Here is a 20,209-nt window from a genome sequence, read left to right as displayed (position 1 = left end):
AGGAGCTGGGCAGGACTGGCCCGTGGATGCCATTCCCTGCTGGACACCAAGGCAGCAGCTGGGGCTCTCCCCTGGAACATCCAGGCCATGAGCCAGGCAAGGCAGGGCAGAGGCTGCAGCAGCTGCTCAGCAGTTAACAGCCAGCCCAGGAACTGCCTGGATTTCTGCACTCAGTGCCAGCTCCTGGAGCCACTGCCTCCTTTCTGGGAAAGTGCTGTACTCAGTCCATGGAAAGGAGGAATCAGTGATTCATACTTGGACAATCTCCACTTTCTCCTCCCTCCCTGACCACCCCCACCCTCCCGTCACACACCAAAAAAAAAAAGAAAAAAGAAAGAAGTTTCCTTGTGGCTGTGGGAGGGGCAAGGGATGTTTAAGGAAAGCACATGGCTGTGTGGACTTTGCTCAGCCTCGCTTTCCACAGGGAGCTGGAAGCAGGATGAGGTGATTTGCAGCCTATCCTTTGCAACCATTGCCACTTGAAATAGAGGCTGCTTGAGCATCTCTTGTTAACATACAGAATTTCCAAGCACAAAGATGCTTAGGAGAGCTTTAGGCACTCCGAAAAAAAAAAAATTGAAAAATTAAAGGAAATGTTTGCTAAAAGGTTTGACCATGAGATGAGGGACTTTTTCATGTGAATTGGAATAGGCCAAGATAAAGCTGAAATAGTTACCATTCCAGAAGTTATTAAATACAGCTGATGGAATATTTATACCATCCTAGTTTCCAACCCTAAGTTCACTGGGCTCTCTCCTTGTCTTGGGATTTGGAAGTTGGGAGTTGCTGCGTGGAGGAGGAGGCACAAATACAGGAAAGCAGGAGAAAGCCCAGAAGCAGCAGTGAGCAGGCAGAAGATGCTCATGTCAGTGTCACTGATAGCTAAATTTAAAGCCACCTGAAAATTAAATCTATTATTCAGCAAGATGAATGCAGCCAATTTTTTCTCACACAAAGGTACTTTGGCCAGTTCAGGTGAGCCTGGCATTCCTTTGGCTGCAGCTATTGCAAACTGGCATAAACAATAACATCAGTGCTACTACAGAATGTGAGAGGGAGCCAGTGCAGCAGGAGCTCAGGCAGACTGACCCCAGCACTCATCCCTCTCTAAGGACTCACTCCTGTTCAAGCTGTTCACATCCAGCATCTCCTTGCTGCAGACACTTGCACTGCAAAGTTGAAAAAAAACCAGCCAGTTTTCCTTCCACACACTTAAAAATGTTGTGGTCACCTCTCTACCAGGACTTAGCGAGCATCCAGGATCCTGCTGGAGAGACTGACATGACAAATAAAACTAGCAGAGTCCTACTCATAGGCATGAAAAAATAAGTAATTTGTCCCTTTTTAATTGAAAAATGTAAAAAGGACTTCAGCTTTAAATAAGACATTTTGTACAAAGCTTGAGCACAAAAAAGTGAACACCAATGTGTCGTTATGTAAACACCACAAATGTTACTCGTTTGTTCAGTAACGCACACAACAGTGCGAGTTCCCTTCCCAGTGGGTGAGATTGCTGTAGCTGTTCCCCTCCCCTCAGACCTTACTGCAATACAGGAAACCCAGAAGCTTTGGAACATTTACAGGCTACAGTAGTCAGGATACATTGTGACTAAAGGATTTTTTTTTGTGGTTTTTTTTTTTTCTTTAAGGGGTTGGTCATTTAAATATACAGAAGTACAATAATCTCACAGGTAAATGAATGGCAGCTTGGATTAGAAAAAGCACCAAAATATTTAATATACATCTGGCACAAATTTCACAAGAAGTCAGTAATGGACAAACCAATGCTTTGCTTGTAAGAAAAGAAAAACTTCAGACTGTACTTAATGCTCTTCTTCCAAAAGGGACACAACAAAAACATTGCACTCAGGATTGCTATCAAGTAAAGACAACCTTCTTATCACACCCTATTTGCATTGTGCCTTAGATTGCACATTCCATAAGATGCTGTTTCCATTCTGTTCCAGACACCAACGGTGAGAAAATTCGATGTAAGAAAGGTAACTGTAAAACTACAAACCAATTCAGTAGATTGGGATTCAGCAGATGCATTGCCCTGGAATTCTCCCAGTTTTCCTCTAGATGAGGTTTCAAATTTGGCTGCATCCCCTTGAAATAAAGATCCTACATGAAACAGAATTTACTCCAGCTGTTTTCAAGCATTACATTTACACAGCACTTCTGATACTGCTGTCCCAAAGAGGAACCACAGGGCTGCTCTGTGACATGCAACACATTCATCATTTCCCAGAGTGAGGAATCTGGCTCATACAGGGTTATCTCCTGGGTAAGTCTGAAAAGGCAAAACACCCACAAAGAGCAGCAGATGTGCCCCTGCCCACCCTGGCTGGATTGCTGAGGAGCCCAGAGGCCCAGCAGGGACACACAGCCACACCAAGCCTGCTCCCAGTACTTCCCCAGTCACACTGAGTTACCTCTCTGGGAGCAAACACTACCAACACACATTCCTTCCACAGAGAGGGACTTGAGGCTGAACTGGGGCCTCAGGATCCACAAGAAAGAACAAGGCTGCACCAGCCAGTGCTCCCAGGCTGACCCTTCTCCACAGAGCCCATCAAGGCCTTGTGGTTGCTTCATGCCCTCAAGACCAGGCAGTGCAAACCCCAGCAGTGCTGGCTCAGGACAGAGCCCTGCCAGTGCCATCCATGGCTCCTGGAACTTGAGTTACTCAACAACTTACAGCACCAGGCCCTCCAACCCTCCTGCCAGCCCATCTCCTTTTCAAAGACTATTTCAAACTTACATAAGTGTATTTTCAAATAACTCTGTTTAGCATGACTTAAGAAGTCACAAGTTCCAAATATGGAGCACTGATCTGTGAAGTCCTCTAAGGTGTAACACTCATGGGAGCAGCTGCCAGCCTTCAGCTCCACTGATCCCCTGTGCAGGTTTGCCAGCTCTGGTCACACAATCTCCACTCTCACAGGCCCAGAGAAGAGCAAGAGTCAGCAGCTGTAACTGCATAAAATGGCAACATTCAAGTAAACACACTGCTTCAACAGTAGGCAACCTTTAGTCCAGATATAACTTACAGGGCATAAAAAGAAACACTTTACAGCACAAACACTGGAGATGGACATTTTTTCCTGTGTGTGAAATGACACGTTATCCAAAAAGGGCTAATCTGAAGAGTGCAATTATGCAAAGATAGAAACTTATTAAAAATTAAACAAAAAACAGTATTACCTACAGAACCTGTTGGATTTTCAAAGACTGAGGATTGCAATAGTAGCAAGGAACCGCTGCAATGTCAGTGATTTAAGGCAAGCTGTTAGGACAAGAACACACATGCTCTTTTCACCTGCTGGCTCACATGTCCCCCCCTGTTCTCTTGAAATAGATGCCCCTCCTGATAGTGCAAGAGGTCCCCCCCAAAAGCAGCTCTCACACTGGAGGGATCCTGCAGCAGCAGCTGCCTCAGCACCGCACAATGGGGGATTTGCTGTGACAGGACCTGTGCTGCAGTTCCTTTGGGGGAGGAAAGGAAGGGCACAGATGTGTTGCATGGAGAAGAACACCCCCAATGCATTAATGAACACAGCTGAGCACCAAAGCCACTCTGGCATCTCCAGTTCTCTTGAGAACACTCCAGCTTTACTCAAGCACAAGGGTTTCATCCTGAGCAGGATTCTGACCTCAGGGAGAAAAAGGATGCGTGTAGCCTTTGCACTTTTGCAGCTCCCATCTTTGCTGGGTGGTTACAAGTCCAGTCCAACATGGAACAAAACACAGTATTTTTGATTAAAAGAAAAATACACTCATGGCACTGCATCAGGTGGGTTCCTAAAGCTTTTCAAGGGCAAATGAAAAGGCTGATGGCTCCCTCTTGGGGAGCAGCTGCTCCATCTTCAATTCACTGTCAGCACAGGCAGCCTGACCAGGGAAGAGGACGTGTGGTGACAGAACCCCTGAGCCACAGCCACAGCCACAGCTCTGCTCAGCTGCTCTATTGCACTCCAAAAGTAGCACCCGGGAGGACCAACTCTGGTTTGCAGCTTGACCCGGCCCCCTTCCAAAGGGTCCTTTGCATACAGGTTAAACACAGGATACCAAAAACTATGGCAAATAGATAATACTTAACTTGGGTCAATTAAAAAAAAATAGATTATTCATCCAGGCATAAAATCCTGGGACGAAAGGATGGTAGCCTTAAACTATTCAAGTCTAAGAACAAGAGGTAGAGATACCTACGTACTTCATGGTGAAGGAGTTACAGCCTTCTTTCTATCTTACAATCTCATGAATTTCACTTCAGTTCACACCATAAAACCAAAGGTTCGATCTTCAACAGACCAGAGAGAAAATGTTAACACTGGTGGGTTTGTTTGCACACAACAAAATTTAAGCAGACACTTTGCTTTAATACTTATTTGAAAAAATATGTTTTTCTCCATATTGAAGGACTACCCTGAAGAATTTTAAATTTCAGGTTAAGCATCTTCCTTTTTAATATGAAAGGCTAAATTCACATGCACATACTTTGAGCAGAGTGGGCTCAGGGGAAGAACTGGGTGCCCAATTTACTGAGGACCTCCTAGAAAAGCATCACACTGCAGAACGCAAGGCTGCGAGACCCAGAAACTCACAATGACAATTATTTACCAAAGAATGGGAATGATGTAACCTCAGCCAACAAACTGCACCACAACTGAGGTGCCTATTAACTACATGGTGTTTCTTGAACTTTGTTGGGCTTTTTTGGAAACAAGGCTCATGCAGACAGTGTCACACAAAGTCTAAGGTCACTGGTCAGTGCACAGCCTGGGAACCACGGGTGACAGGCTAGCCCTGGATCCATGGCTTCTTCAGGCTCTGATGGACACACAGACTGAAATAAAGTCACCCAGCAGAGCTGCTGCTGCCCCAGCACTGCCACAGGAGCAGGGGCTGCACCCTCTGCACCAACCTGAGCAACTCAGACCCAGCAGAGCAGCCAGAGCTCATTCCATGCTCTGAACTGTGCCTGGCTGAGACCTGCCCTGGTTCAGAGCTGGGCCAGCCTGGGGAGGCAGCTCTCACAGCCCCAGCTGTGTCTGTGCCACCTGCCAGACCTGTGGTCCTTCTCCTGTGGTCCTTTCACCAGGATTGCACAGTACTAAAAAGCTGTAATTCTCCATGTAGAATAGCACCAGCAGCAAATAAACTCACAATTTGGTGTTCAATTCCAACTCATTGCCTCAGTCATGTTTTATGGCCAGCTATGGGCAGGATCTTTCAAACCCTTACTTGAATCAATAGAGAGTCTTTGACCTCAGAAATGCACCCACACAAAGGAAAATTAGCACGATTAAGCCTCCAGTTGATCTGGAAGCCAAATTTTACAGGTGTTGCAAGCTATAATATGGTGTAGGTGGTCAGTGTTTTATTACTAGGGGCTAAAGTTTACAGGAGTTGTATTTCTTTGCATATAAGAGAAGGCAGTAAAATGCCACAGATTGTGGATATCAGACCAGTTTTCCAGTATATTACTCCAACTATCTATATAGTTATCTATAGTTATTTATCCCAAGTTGCAGCAGATTCACTACATGCATAAAGTTTCCTAATGCATAATCTAACTTTAAAAAAAATTAAACTGTTGCAATGGTTTCAAGGATTTCATCAGCATCACTGCTCACTTACAGTCCTGTGCCCTACACAATGAAGAATTAAATTATATAAAAATGAAGAATGAATGCATTTGGCCTGTTCCACAGATATTCACAGTTTAACCATTAAACAAGCATATTTTCAGAGGCTCCAATATTATTAAAGACTTCTCAGAGACAAACACACAAACCCCATTCCCTCACCCCAGCATTACAGAGTCTGGGCAGTCTGGTTTGGGATCACAAAATCACCAGGCAATCCAAGAGGTCTGACAGCCCCACTCACTGCCAGCACTGCCCGAGAGCTGCACCTTCAGCTCCTGCTTCAGGAGTTTAAAACTGACACAGGCCTGGTTTGCATTCTGTCAATGGTAATGAAAGGACTAAAATTAGGCTAAAGATAAGTGATACTTCCCCAGATAGATCATTTGGCTATTTCTGCAGGTACCCTGCCCAGTGGGTGGAGCTGCTCCTGCCTGGCTGAAGCAGCAGAACAGGAGCAGGGCTGTCCCCCACACTGAACTCGTGGGTAATGGTATGTCCTTTCCCCAACAGGAAACCAGATTTTCCCTTCCTGTGTGTTCACCTCTGCCTTTAAAAAGCAGCTGTGTTACCTCTGATACCTTAAAATGGCTGAGCCTGATGCGCTACAGATTGATTTCCTCACTGCTGTCCACATTCCAACCACAAGATAAACACCTTCCTTAAAGAGCTCTATCCCTCATCCTTTAGGGCTGCTGCATGCTAGGGTGTAAATCAGAAGCTGCCATCTGGTGAGCTACCCATTTGAATAGTTACTCTTCACACTCTGGACATTTTAAATTTCCTTTAGGGGGGAAAAAAATAAGTGACAAACAAAGCATTTAATAGCTGAATGAATGAAGAGTCTCAAACTTACAAATACAGTCTTCATTTACTATCAAATCAGTCTCCATTTGGAACTTTTCCTAACAAAGCAGCCTCTGTTGGGAAATTTATTTTAGTCTTTTAAAAATAACAGCACCAGCAAAAGTCTCACCATAAATTCAACGATTCCAGCACGAGTGCTTTGGCCTGCTTTGCTCACCAAATCACAATAAGGTTTTGCTGCCAAACACTTTAGTGCCACAGAAAGTTAGAGAAGCAAGGACAAAGCTTTGGGTGTATTTACCCATAAAACAGCAACTTCAGGGCTCTCCTGCAAAGGGACAGATTCAGCTGTATCTAAAACAGCCACATTTGCTTTCCACAGCTTGTCTCCCAGCAAGAGCATCACGGACCAAACTCTCCTTTTATTAGATGAAAGAGATGCTATCTGTGGCTTGTGGGTTTGTTTTTAAACAGTTTGCATTACCCACACTTTGTTAGTGATTTATGACCTCCAAGCCAAGCCATTGCAGGGCTGCATACCAGCAAAGCCAGACCCAGAATTTGGGTAGATTCCACTCCTCTCTCTGCTAACCCCTGTGGGGCACAATAGCTGTGCAAAGCACAACACCCTGGACCTGTGACAAGCTCACCACTTAAAACCTGTTTCCCTTTAGTTTTAAAACCCTTATATCACAAAAGCCATTAGATGCTATGGATGACTGTCTAGGCTTTGTTTTGTTTTGTTTTGTTTCAGCTGAAGTTGGTTTATGATCCTGAAATGCAGCTCTGAAAATAAAAGGTGTGTAACAGAAGTGTATCAAATTCATTAAGCCAGCACTTGGCTATACAGAAAGCCTTGGCAATCAATCCTTTTACCAAAAGGTGTAAAAAAGTTGACATACTAAAATTAAAAAAGGTAGCATCAATAACCAAAAAAGTTTCAACCAGTGTTAATAAAACTCCCTTTAAGTCACAACAATTTCAACAGGCAAATAGTCCCAATACAGGCATTGTAAAATAATAAATTGACTCCTATCCAAATATTATCAAATCAGTCTAAAAATGACTCATCTACACTGCTGTCATTAAGAACACATTAAGAATTCACTTTGTCATCAGATGCCGATATTGTTGCTCCAGAAAGTGTGGAGTATTAACTGCAATTTAGCAATTAAACATATGCTTTAAAAAATTGGTTTGTCAATATTAATGCAAAAGATAGTTCCTTAGATAGAAGTACTGTGCTTGCCAGACAAGTAAGGTAATACTTTAGGTATAAATCAAACAAATTAAAGCAGAATTATACCACAGTTTTCCTTGAAGACTTAGGATTTGTGTGTTGCTTCTCTCAATGTTTAGCAAACTTAAGAAGCAGAACCTTTGGTTCTTTTAGTCAAGTAAAAATATTCTCATGTAACCACAAAAATACAACTTCCAGAGAAAATGGAAGTCCATCAACAAGTCCACTTTCAATAAAACTGAGGTAGTACTGCTCTTTTATTATGTGAATGTGTAAAGAGATTTAGATATAAATCGTCATCTACCACTCAGTTGACTGACAGGTACAGTAATTTTATAAAACAATCCCAACATTTAGTTTGAAAGTCCAAAAAAAGGAATGATCTGGACTCATTCACTAGGAGTTAGCTCAAAATGGGAATTAGCCATATTACAAAAAGCTGTTGCTTATGTTGGTTTTTAGAGCCTTATTACCCAGGATTAATGCATTTATAGTTAACACTGCTGTTCGTCTCGGTATAAAACCTTAAAATTATTACAGCCTAAAATTTCAACAATGTAAACAGCACTACACACAGTACAGACCTGCCCTGACAGATGTAGTATGAAAAAACTTAATCTGGCACTGTATAATTTAGCAATGTTAATTTAACCTAACTAAAAAGATCTACATTGTGCAAGAAGTATCAGACTTACTTATACTAATCTGAAGTCTTAAAAATAAAATAAAATAAAAAAATGCTTAACTTGTAGCCAGGGTCAAATATTTCAGGGCAAGAGTAAAAGGAATAACCAAAATTAAGAAAGTGCCTAAAACATGATACAGCATTTTAGAGCCCTTTCAAAGACAAGGCAGAAAAAGGTGTAAAGTAGAAAAATCTGGAGCCTCGGTAATTTCCAGAAACATCCAGAGTTTACATTTCGTGAAGGGCAAGGAGTCGCTCTGGTCGCTGCTGCTAGGTCTGTCCGTCCGCACAGGGCCCCTCTGTGTCCGAGGACAGAACGCTTTTGGTTTCCTCCTCCTTTTTCCTCCGCTCCATTTCCCACTCCACAAAGGTGTCAAAGAGACTCGGCCAGGCCTCGTCCTCGCTGTAGTTGCTAAGGTCCGGTCCAATCACCTGAGTAAAATTTAGAAACATGTTCCACGTGTCCCGGGAGATTCCCTTGATTCCTGAGGGGTTCTTGATTAGGAAGTGTAACCACTGGTCCAAAATAGGGGGCTTGTTTTGGGTGAAGACTAATTTCCAAAGGGCAATGGCTATTTCCCGATGTAGCGACCTCTGTCCTTCTTCAGAGTCCAGGCCAAACTGGAAAGTGAAACGATAGAGATCCTTGAATTTATCCTCCTGCTTGGCTTCGTTTAGGAGGCTGGGGAACCTTGCACAAATGCCATCAATGCTGTCTGCATTTATTGCTTTGCAGCCTTCAAAAAACTCCTTCCTGTTAAGCAAGAGAAGAGAAGTTAGAGAGAGCCCTTCCCACTGACCTCACGAACACGTCCTGTCTCCGTTCAGCTACACCAAATCTAAAAGAGGATCACCTGGACAAGACAAGGTGTACCCTCAGCCCCAGACAAGCTGTACCCTCAGCCCCAGACAAGCTGTACCCTCAGCCCCAGTGGCACACGGATTTTGGCACAGGAGCCACTGGAAAGACAGACAGTTCCAAGGCACTCCGTAAGGCATGGGGAACCACACACAACCCCCAGGTCTGCTGGGACACTGTTAACATTTGAAAGATTCTGCTCTCTGACTTTTCTGGACATTTCCACATCCTGGAATGCCTTTCACATTAAAAAAGTTAATCCAATTTGCCACAGAAGAAATTCTAAGTGTTTGAAACTAACACATTTACCCCAACTTGATTCAATACTGCTGATGTGTAAATGCCCATGCTCTGGGTGAGCTGTTTGCAAGGGACAGAGCAGTTGACTTCTACTTTTGCTGTGGTTTTTGGTTCTCTTTCAGCCTGAAACACCAAAGGGGAGCCACTGGTGTCAGTCAGCAAGGCATCTGCTGAGAGCATGGAAGGGAGCACAGCATCACAGGGGCTACAGCGCAGTGCACGGACCCTGCTTGAAGCCAAGTGGGACATGTTTAGTTCCAGTCTCTCTGATGCTTGTGAGCAGGTGTCACAACCAGGTGTAACAGCCAACCAGGTGTAACAGCCAACCAGGAGAGCCAGCAGGCTGACACAGGACAGGCTGGAGGGAAGGCAAGAGATGGAGCAGCACTCAGGAGAACAGACCACAGCACTTTCCTTGATGCAGAATCCATCAGCACCTGTACCATAGGGTGTGCCCTTCAACAAATATAACCTCTCACAACTAGATTTGTCCTCTCCAAGGAAATTAAAACCATGTTAATAACACTCATGGTAGCTGTGCAGAATCACAGACACTATTTACAATTCCTTTACCATCTTAGCAAATACCTGTGTCATCAGCCTCCAGTAAATCCACATTTGCATTCCAGAGTAACTCATCCCTTTGACACACACCCTCAGCCACAAAGACTCTGAAGATGCTGTCCAGTGCACAGCACAGGCTTGGGTCAAGGCTCTGAACACCAAAGTAATAAGCTCAGTAAAAATAAGCAGCATTACTCAAACCAATCTACATAGGGCAAAATAAAAAAATTCCTTCTCTCCCTGCCAGTCCTTGTAGGCACTCTTCCCTTGCTCTTACCTGGATATTGCTAATCAAGCTGGGGGACTCTGCTGCAGTTTGGGTTTGCCTCTTGCTTAGTGGGGGAAGTTTTAGCCATTCCATTGTTTCCTGTGGCATCACACATGCTGTCAGCCTGCTGACTGAGCCCCTTGTCCAGAAGGGCACACAGCACTTTCAACAGCAATCATTTGTCAGCTAGTATGAAACAGCTACAAGTGTCAAAACCCTCACATTTCCTTCCCTCTCCATGCTTTAACAAGATTACTCTTGGAAAAAGACATTAAGTGTTACACTGCTTGGACAGGAACAATTCTGTCATTCTTTCACAAACTGTTAACAGAGTTAGTAGCAATTACTAAAGAATCTCACATTACTGTAAAGGAGAAATTAATTTCAGTGACCAATCTCACCACCAAGATAATGCTGGATACAGTAAATTGCTTCTGGTAAATCAAGAATAAATTCATGTCTACAGAATCTCACTACACTGTTCATCACTAGCAGCATAATGGCCAAAACCACATTTTCTAAAATCCAGTGTGAGGGGAAGGGGAAAAGAAGACAATACAAAGCTTACCTTCTGCAGTGGTAGGAATTAATTTGATCAAAATGCAAGTGTTAGAAGAAATAAGTAAGTGAAGCTAATGAGGCTGTCTCTCCAACATACTGCTGACAGGATATACTTTAACATATGAAAATAATTACAAGTTCTACAAGAACTAACCTTGTAAATTTGCACATGGTAGCAGCCTGGAATTTCCAAGCCAAAACTAGTACTTTAAATTCAGTGGGATCAACACAGAGGTCATTGCAAAATCGTTCCATTCCTTCTTCCAGTATGGCATCTTCCCGCTCGTCCTTGTACCTCCTGAATAACTCCCCAATCCTCTGAAGAGAAGATTCCTCTGCACTGCAAACAGAGTCTTTCTTTGTATCTCCAGAAAACGTTGGAGGCTGACTGGACTCTACAGCAGCATCTGTTTTCTTTGTCCCGTTCACAAGAATGTCTCCTGAAGCCTTCCCGCAAGCTGAGCCGTGGTCGTCTTTGTGGACTGCACTTCTCTTGCTGTGGGACTTGCTGCCAGATTCCCTCTCCCCATTTTTGCTGCCAAGGGTAGAAGAAGGGTTCTTGCACTTGGTGACACACTGGCCCATGATGGTGCAAGCCCAGCTCCTAGCACGGTCCCCCTGCCCTTGGACACCCTCGCAGCTGCTCTTCAACACATCTCACCTTGCCATCAGCAGCGCTCAGCTAACCTGAAAAACAGTGTCACAGTCAAACTGCTGCCTCTCTGTGGAGAATGGTTCAAGTATTAAATGTAGGATAACACTAGCCATTAAGCAGTCAGCTTCAGGATATTTAAGCTTTGCATACTGAAAAGGAGCAGTGTACACAAGGCTGGAATATGCCATAAATTTTGGGCAATTTCAGGCTGTTTTACCTAGAAATCAATGCAGCTCACTCAGCGGCTACACTATACTAACGGGTCCTAATAAAGGAAATTCCTAAAATTCTTACTGCAGCATAGGTTACAAAGAGGTTGATTCATGTACAGGCTTCATCACAACAGACCACTCTAACCCAGAAATACTTGAAAGGAAATGGTTTTTAAAAGTATACCCACATTTTATATCTAGAATATAAAAACACTGAAACAAAGCAGGGAAAGGAGGACAGGGACACTGATGGGACAACCTGGCAGAGACCTAAGCATTGGATCTAGACTGTACCTCCAGCAAATCAGCAAAAGGGACTTCTCAGGGAGGGGGGAGGAAGGGGCTGGCTGTTGGCTGGTTTTGGGGAGGAGGAGAGAGAGTGAAAGTTGTGTGTTTGTTTTTAACAGAGTTTGGAATCTAGTGTTTGTACTTAAAACATACACAGAGTGTGCCTGCAGAAAGGAGGCAAACTTCTTATGCAAGAGGGTATTCAGAAATTGTTCATTGTTTCAAGTGGGCTCCTCCCTTCAGGTAAGGAGACAGACAGGGGAGGGGGCCTTCTTAATGAAACTTCTTCAGACAGACACACATGCAGATAAGAAGTAGTAATTCCAGTTCAGAGGGGTTTTTTTTAAAACAAAAATTAAAATGCCAGAATGATTTCATCATACTCTTTATAAATCACAAAGCCCTGCATATTTGGAAAAGATATTTTGCCCAGAGAAAAGGGTTCTCCAATTTTCCCTGTTAAAACCAAACTAACACTCTGACACTGCCCTATCAGTGAGCAGCCACACCAAGGACAGTCTGTTTCTCAGAAATGTCAGCTCCAAGAAAGCAATTGCTTATCACAGTCCTCCTTTACCCACTAATTTGCATTTCACCTCTGCTGTCAGTTAGGCAAAAGCTTCAAACATAAAAATTGGGTTTGCTGTGACTTTGTGTATAGCTTCCAGTTGAGAATTAGAACAACAAAAGAAGAGAGATAAAAATTTAAAAATTAAGAAATACAATAGAAATACATGTCAGTTTTACTGTATTCTTTCTTGGGTAAACCTTTACCGAGACTGAAGTCCTCTTTAAAACTGTAAACCAACAGAAGCAACAAGTACAGATGAATTCTCAGATATCAGGATTACAAAAATTAATCTCTCAGCCATTATACCTGTTTTGACAAAACAGCACATGTGCAGCTTCATGAGCAAAAAAATTTTGCCAGTGGAACTACAGCAGTCAAGATGCTGGTTTTGACTACCTGGCTTCCCTTTCCCTCCCCAGTCCCTTTTCTTAAGCACATAACCCACACACAAAACTAGCAAATACCTATTTTTTAAGCAGCCAAAGGAACAAAGGTATTATATATTCTTTCATCACAATGCTTTAAAGATTAACTTTGCAGCATCATTTTTATAGGCAAGCAAAGTTTGATTGAATGTATTCAAGAAATTTGCAATAATTTTTATTTGAAAGGATATATAAAAATATGCATGTCAATATAAATAATCCATAGGACAATTTCACTGGTCCTTGGTACTTGACAGCTCTGTGAGTTGTGAAGCACAGCCTGGCACTGATTTCTGTGCTGCCAGGTGCCTGAGCAACATCGTCCTCTCCAGTCTACACCAGTCATTATTTCATTACACCAAAACAAACAGGATATTAGTAGGCAGTGTAAAAACTGCTTAGTGATTAACTCCCACATACCAGCTTTCCCCTCCTCAATCTTTAAATTCATCCAAATTCAAATGCTCAATCTACACTAATTCTTGTTCTTCCATCAGTTTCTCAGAGGCAGCTAGCACCACACTGGACAAATTTTTCTTTAGAAAGAAGTATGCAGCTAAAAGAACAGAATAAAAAATCCCAAGTACAAACTAGCATTAGAGTTTAAAGCAGAGCTTAGGTAGCATAGAAAACTTTCTGCTCAAAGATTTAACAGCAGTTATTAGCTATTGGTGATTTGGAACAGCTTTTCCCTATGGAGGAAGGGGAAAGTTAAGGAACAGCTGCCTATTAGTGAACAGTACTTTCCTCTAAAGTAGTCAAATCACACACATTGTAATTGACAGATGAATCTAATTCACTTGAGGAATCCCAATTTGAATTTTTTTTAAAGGCAGTTTGCAAGACTGACATCCTGTGTCCACAATTTTCCTAATAAAAGTGACTCATGCTGTCATGCTTCCTAAGCAACAGCTTGCATTATTGATGATAACAATCTAATGTTCAGGTTTCCAAAGTGACATCACCAATGTGATGAAACTGATGGGTTTTCAAGTCATTTGCTGTCACAAAAAGAGCACTACAATTGACAGGGGGAAGATCTGCCAGCATTATTAGACACCTGTATGTAAGGCGGTGCCTCACTGGCAGTTTCCAAAACCAGGCAGTCCCAGTAGCATTAACCCCTAGATGCAAGTTATCCACCTCCCTCACATTGTACCCCTCTAACAAACACATTTTCTGTGCTCCTACTTGCCTTCCAAAGAGCTGAATGCTGCTCCTGAACAGCCACTGCATGAGCACTCCAGCACTGCTCTTCCCTGCAGTAACAGAGTTCTTCCTTCCTCCTCCCCACCAAGGAAGTTTTCAGAGCACCATCCTACTCCTTATGAACAAACACTAGAAGATACTGATGTACAGTTGCTGCAATTCCTCACTTTTCTTCTACAAGAAACTTGATGCCATGTGCCAGATACATAGAAGCATTCTACCCCAAAAATAGCAAAACCAGCTTGGAAAAAAAATCCAGACTGCATCCGCTGGCAGCTCGTGCATGTATCTGGTTTTGTAAGAGAAAAGTCTTTTGGCACTCCATCAGTTACCCTTTGTAAATTGCCTTCGTGAGCTGGATCCTCTTCACTAACGAGTCACCTCCGCTTCCTACGTGACTCAGGTTTCAAGGCATGAAAGGAACAAGAGCCTTGGAAGGAGACAGAAACAAGTGGGAGAAGCCAGCCCTTTTGTTATGGAAGGCTGGAGAGAGGATCTAATTGCAGCATCAGGAGCTGCAGGGAAGGCAGAGCTCAAGGAGTGGGAGAGAGCACCCTCAGGAAGGTGAACAGAGCTGTGTGTTCACTGCAGAGCAAAGTGACTGTCACACAACACAAGCACCTGCACAGAGATTTCCCAGCTGGATCAGAAACTACAAGTATTATTGTGTACCCAAAGGTTAGGCTGGATTGGTGGCAAAGCATCAATTCCCAAAAGGATCAGTTCCCAAGAGCAAAATTACTAAGAGGCTTGTACAGCATAAAAGCAAGACATAAAAGGCAGCAGTGACCACTGCTTTTGCTATTCTACTAAAAAGGATCAAGATTCAGGGCTAAGGTTGGAATGTGCTCAGTGCTACAGGATGCAGTGCTCCCAAAGAAGTCTATTACTCAGAAAAGTATTGAGCAATAATCTCCAGTACATATGAATCACCAAGATGCCCATGAGGCCATCCTCCTCTTGCAAAGCAGAGATCCACAATGACCTCCTCTGCACCTTTCCAGAAAGGAGTCAGCAGCTGGGAACACAGGAAGATGAGTGCTGGTGAATACAGCCAGCTAAAGCCAGGTCACCCTCTAAGAACAAAGGATGTGCAGAGCCATATGGCCCCACACGTTAAATGAAAACCTAGAGAAGATTACAAAGGCCTTGGCTAATGCCTGGGGGGCTTTTTGATTTGGTGGGGGTTTTGTGTGGGACTTTTTTTCAAGTCCTGTAAGGAATTTGCAGCATTTCTCCTCCATTTTCAAGTGACCAGATCACACATAACCCAAAATTTGAAGGGAGCAAAACAAAGTGACTCAGTAATAACTCTCAATCACACAAGCACACCGTGGCACAATTGAAAACAGCACTAATGAAGTGTGGGGGGGAGCTGGCAGGAGGAGAGAAGATGCAAAGGAGATATTTAAGTAACCCAGTATTTTTCTATAATGACTGATGTCATTGTAGTAATGGAAATTATTGGATATGTCCAGAGAATAACAAGCAAAACAAGCATTATGCTGTTTAATAAAGTGTTGCATCAGAAGGTATTTATAATGAGTTTCAAAACTCATTACAAGTATCAAAAGTATCAAGAGAGTAGAGGAAAAAGCTTTCCATACATTTAAGAAGACCTCAAAGACAAATTTAGGAAATCTCATAACAAAAGGGGAAACAGCTCAGCCAACCATTAAATCCCTTTCCAAGTAGCATTTCACCAGCTAAGGCAAAGACAACATAACTAGAGCTTAACTAAGCTTCAACCCAGCCTCAGCTTTTCACAAACACTTGAGGATAGTCTAAGAATTTTACAGAACTCCACTATGCATTATCTACCTTTTAATGGCTAGGGACACATGACTTTAAAAACAGCTGAGAGTAGGGAACAGTATCATGGATGCCCTGCCTGTTTGCAGCCCTGAACAGATACAGAGCTTCCCACTGGGGAGGCAGGAGAGGATCACTGCCACTGCTGAAGCAGAAGCAATTGCTGCTCTAACAACTGTGCTGGACAAGTGATCTTGTAAGCAAACATCTCGTACTTACATAGTTTCAGCTACACAGGGAATCATTCCACTTGCTTCACAGCTTCCTTCAGGCTCCCTGGCTTCCACATAGAATGCTGAAAGACAAAAGACCACACAAATCTTTACCTTTAGAAGAGGCTATGAAAACCATGAAATGCACCAAATCACTGAGAACCAACTGTGCATTTAATAAAACCCTTCAGAGCCAAACTCCATTTGTTCAAAGAGTCATTTTAGGAAAAACTAATTCACTTTTTTGACTTACAAAGTAGCATTAACTCTGCATTGTCATATAAACCATAGAACAGGTACTGAAAACAACAGACAAATTCAAATGTTTGTTTGCAGTAAATACACACTTCCAGATACTTTCATGGCTTTCAGCATAGGAGAGGTAATTCCTCATTTCATGCACTCAAAGCAAAGCAGAGGACATGCTATCACTGTCACTGCATGTTAGCTGAGCACTGTTTAATCTGTGAATGCCAGACAGCTGCTACCTAGCAAAGCATAATTTGGGTCTGGAGAGTAATTCTCTTTTTTCATTCTCTAGCACATTCTTTTCCATGTTTGTTTTCCCATGTTCAGTCGAGCTGGCTCCACTTCACTTCTCTTAAATGCACAGCTCTGCTGTATAAGGAGGAACCTCTGAAGAGGACAGACAAAGCTATGTCTGGTTTGAGTAGCAAGAGCTGCAGCCCCCAGTCAACACCTCTGTATCTGATCTAGTAGAAGAACACAACAAACAAGAAATCTCTGGCAAAGCTCCCCTGCTCTACCATGCTAACATAAACACTAAAACATCTCGTTTTTACAGCTCTTAGTACATCTAGGGAGCAGACAGGTGATCAAAAGCTGCCTTGCTGCATACTTACCTTTTACAGGAGATTTACTTCTTAGGAAATAAGTAGAAACATTAGCTTGTTCAGAGCTTCCTTCCGCAGAAAGAGGGAGGTGAATATAGAAAGACAACCATGAAACTATATCTTGTCACACATGCCAATCTCCATGTGAGTTTTCCCCAAACCTGAATCCTATATGTGGATTAGGAAAATTTGACTGACACATAAAACCTAGTTCAGACCAAAGCTGTTGATAGAACTTAAAAGCCTCAAACATTTCAAAATGCCTGGAAGCTCTGGAGTGGTACTTTCACTCATATACACACACAGAGCAAAAACATCCTCACAGAATGATTTTTAGGCATCTACTGTTGAGATGGAGACCAAAAAGTCTACTTCACACTGGGTTTATACAGTCTGCTCCCAAACCTCATCTTCCACACAACCAACCACCCTTTTTCCCTCCTCCATGGCTTCACAGCTCTTTCAGCAGACACTCCAGTGGGTGCACAGCCACCAGGCAGCTTAACATGCAGGGGAGCAGAGGAGTGTCTGCCTCTCTCAGGGTAGAAGTACCAGCTTGAATTTCTTCTTATTTGACCACAGCATCCCATGAATTTCAAGAATTTAAGAAAATGTAGCATCTGGCACATCTAAGTTAATTTCTTTTGGCCTCCTGCATCTAAATAATTCCTTTTATAAATCACCAGGGAGGAACACAGGGCGCTGTGCAACCTCATTCCCCAGGAACCTGTTTAAACATTTTACAGTTCACATTTTGAAAAATCATTGTCATGGCAACTTTTTGCAATGAACTACTTTTCAAACATATCTGTATTTCTTTGGAAGAGATCTATGATCCCATGATCCACCAAATCTCCATTTCCAGTTGACTTACTGCACGTACTGGAAGCAAACACTTATTTCAAGTTCAAAAGAAGCTGAATCTAATGGAGATCAGCCTCACCCAGCAAAAGCCAAACTTTTTCAGGTTGTTTGAAGAAATTTCCATGTTGGCTGACCCATACACACACGCACACTGACTGGAGCCAGAAATTTTAATATGTTAAAACCTCCAGCTACAATTCTTCCCCTTTCTTTATATTTCTATTCTTCTGAGTTGTCCGTTTAACCTTTTCAAAATTTTTAATGTAGTAGAATGTGTAAACTTTGACAACACAATCATGGGCTATGGAACAAAAAGTTAGTATGAGTTAGCAGTTATAAAATCAAGCTCTTCAAGGCTGTATTTAAAGGCTGTCATAGGCCAGCAATGCACTGACTTCATCCTAAATTGTGTACAGTGAGTGCAGCAGGGAGAGAGGCATCAGCCTTTTGGTGGCACAGGTTTTGGTTCAGCCCCTGGGCCAGAGCTGCAAGGTGTGGCTGTGGTCACCAACACCCCTCTCTCTCCCTGTGCTGCTGAGGAGCAGCCCCATCACAGCACAGTAACTCACACAACAGCCTGCACTGCTCATTTGCACCCCTCAGCAGCCCAGTGAGTAAATAGTGTGGGCCCATGGGATGATGGAGGCCTCTGTTTTGCTCACCTGGCTCTTTTCACACCTGTGTCAAACCCCTGGGATTTGGCTCTCCTGAGCACTGGGCAGGAGGATCAGTGCAGGCCCTCCACACCCCCAGCAGCTTTCCCAGAGGTAAGAGCAGGCAGCCTTCTCACCAAAGGCAAATTTCTTTGCTCCCCTGTGGGGAATCAGTGAAGCATCATTGGTACTGTTTCCCTCTTCAGCAGGCAGAAATTGAAAGGATCAGCTCTGTGTGGAAGGTTTCACTGTGCAGTTCAGAGCTCTACACCACAGCACCAAGCACTTGGAGCACCAGTGTTACAGCATGAGCCAAACTTCAGTCAAAGCCAGCACGTTACAGAAACTGCTTCTTTCAAGTCTGAACCTGCAATGACACTTTCTCAGCAGAAGCCCTCTGAGTGCAGCACAATGGCACATTATGGGCCCTCAGGAGCCCAGAGCACACCTCACCACATCCCCAGCCAAGTGCTGCACTAGCCCCTGTGTCACACTGAGCTGCTCCACACCACTGCTCCACAGATACTTTTATGCAAAGTTACTCAAGAGGAAGTCTAAAAGCAGGAAAGTCCTGCTGCAATTAGTTAAATTGAATTATTAGTTTGTGAGGCTTCCTGCAGTTGAAGAACCTTTCAATGAATTGCAGACAGTAATGGGTTTTGTGGGCAGATACATGAGAACTTTACCAATCTGTTCCAAAACAAGATAACAAAACTATTTCTGATTAACCTCAGTCTGAGCTTTGGAAACAAAACAGCTTTAGAAACGTGATCAAACTGGGTAAAATTTGTCTCTACAGAACATGCCTGCAAAGAGTAGAAGCCAGTGGTACAGACACCTGAAAAGGAAGCATGCAGAGCTCCAGCTGCCACCTGGCAGAAGGCTGCGTGGCAGCCTAGGGAAAACCAAGGCAGGCAACAGCGATGTTGGGGGCCTGGATACTCTCTCAAATGAGAAGTGGACTTCTCTGAGAAAGGGAATACTGGAAAGGCTGAACTACCTTGGAAGGGAAGGCCAGTACAAATACACAAAAAGAGAATCAGAAACAACTTCACCATATTTACAGTCCCTCATGCTGGGCCAGGTCTCAGGGCCACAAATCAGAGCTCTCACCAAATCTCCTCCTAGAGGAACCCCCCCAGCCACCAGGATGCAGGCAAAAATCTCTTCACAACACCTGAGCCTTGACCTGGTATGATGTCACTCCAAGTCCAGAGCTTACTCATCAAAGGAGATTTTTCCATTCAAGACTGGGCAGAAGAAACCTGCTTCCTGCACTCTTGAAGAGCACCTGACTCTGCAGGCACTCACAGAGCACGACACCACATTTCATGTTCAAAGTTCAACAAGTAGTCTCAAGAAAAAATGGAACAGATGCTTCAGATCTGTAGTTCAGTGTGCAGCCAATTGTGTGAGGCTAGCTCAAGGAAAAATAAATAAAAATGTGAAGAATGATAGGCAGAGAAAGACTTAAGCACCTTACTACTTTTTCTTATGAAGATACATTCCTTAAGTAGCT

The 20,209-nt window shown here is 43.3% G+C and overlaps 1 protein-coding gene across 2 annotated transcripts in view; it reads right to left on the bottom strand.

The window, feature by feature from the left end:
- Nucleotides 1–1,312: 1,312 nt before the first annotated feature.
- DCUN1D3 (defective in cullin neddylation 1 domain containing 3) overlaps nt 1,313–20,209 on the bottom strand; it is a 25,609-nt gene continuing 6,712 nt past the window's right edge. The window contains exons 1-4 of one of the 2 annotated variants that reach the window (XM_071444113.1): nt 17,183–17,461; nt 16,327–16,402; nt 11,090–11,622; nt 1,313–9,137 (exon numbers count right to left, since the gene is read on the bottom strand). In XM_071444113.1, the coding sequence (XP_071300214.1) occupies nt 8,654–9,137; nt 11,090–11,520 (915 nt within the window). In that variant the 5' untranslated portion in view covers nt 11,521–11,622; nt 16,327–16,402; nt 17,183–17,461 and the 3' untranslated portion in view covers nt 1,313–8,653. Of the gene's footprint in view, nt 9,138–11,089; nt 11,623–16,326; nt 16,403–17,182; nt 17,462–20,209 lie in introns of those variants that run through there. The other variant, XM_071444111.1, reaches the window with a different exon arrangement.

This window comes from Agelaius tricolor, unplaced genomic scaffold (assembly GCF_023055355.1).
Source record: "Agelaius tricolor isolate 1412-34295 unplaced genomic scaffold, bAgeTri1.0.p SCAF_19, whole genome shotgun sequence".
NCBI lineage: Eukaryota > Metazoa > Chordata > Aves > Passeriformes > Icteridae > Agelaius > Agelaius tricolor.
This window is presented reverse-complemented; position numbering and strand designations above follow the sequence as displayed.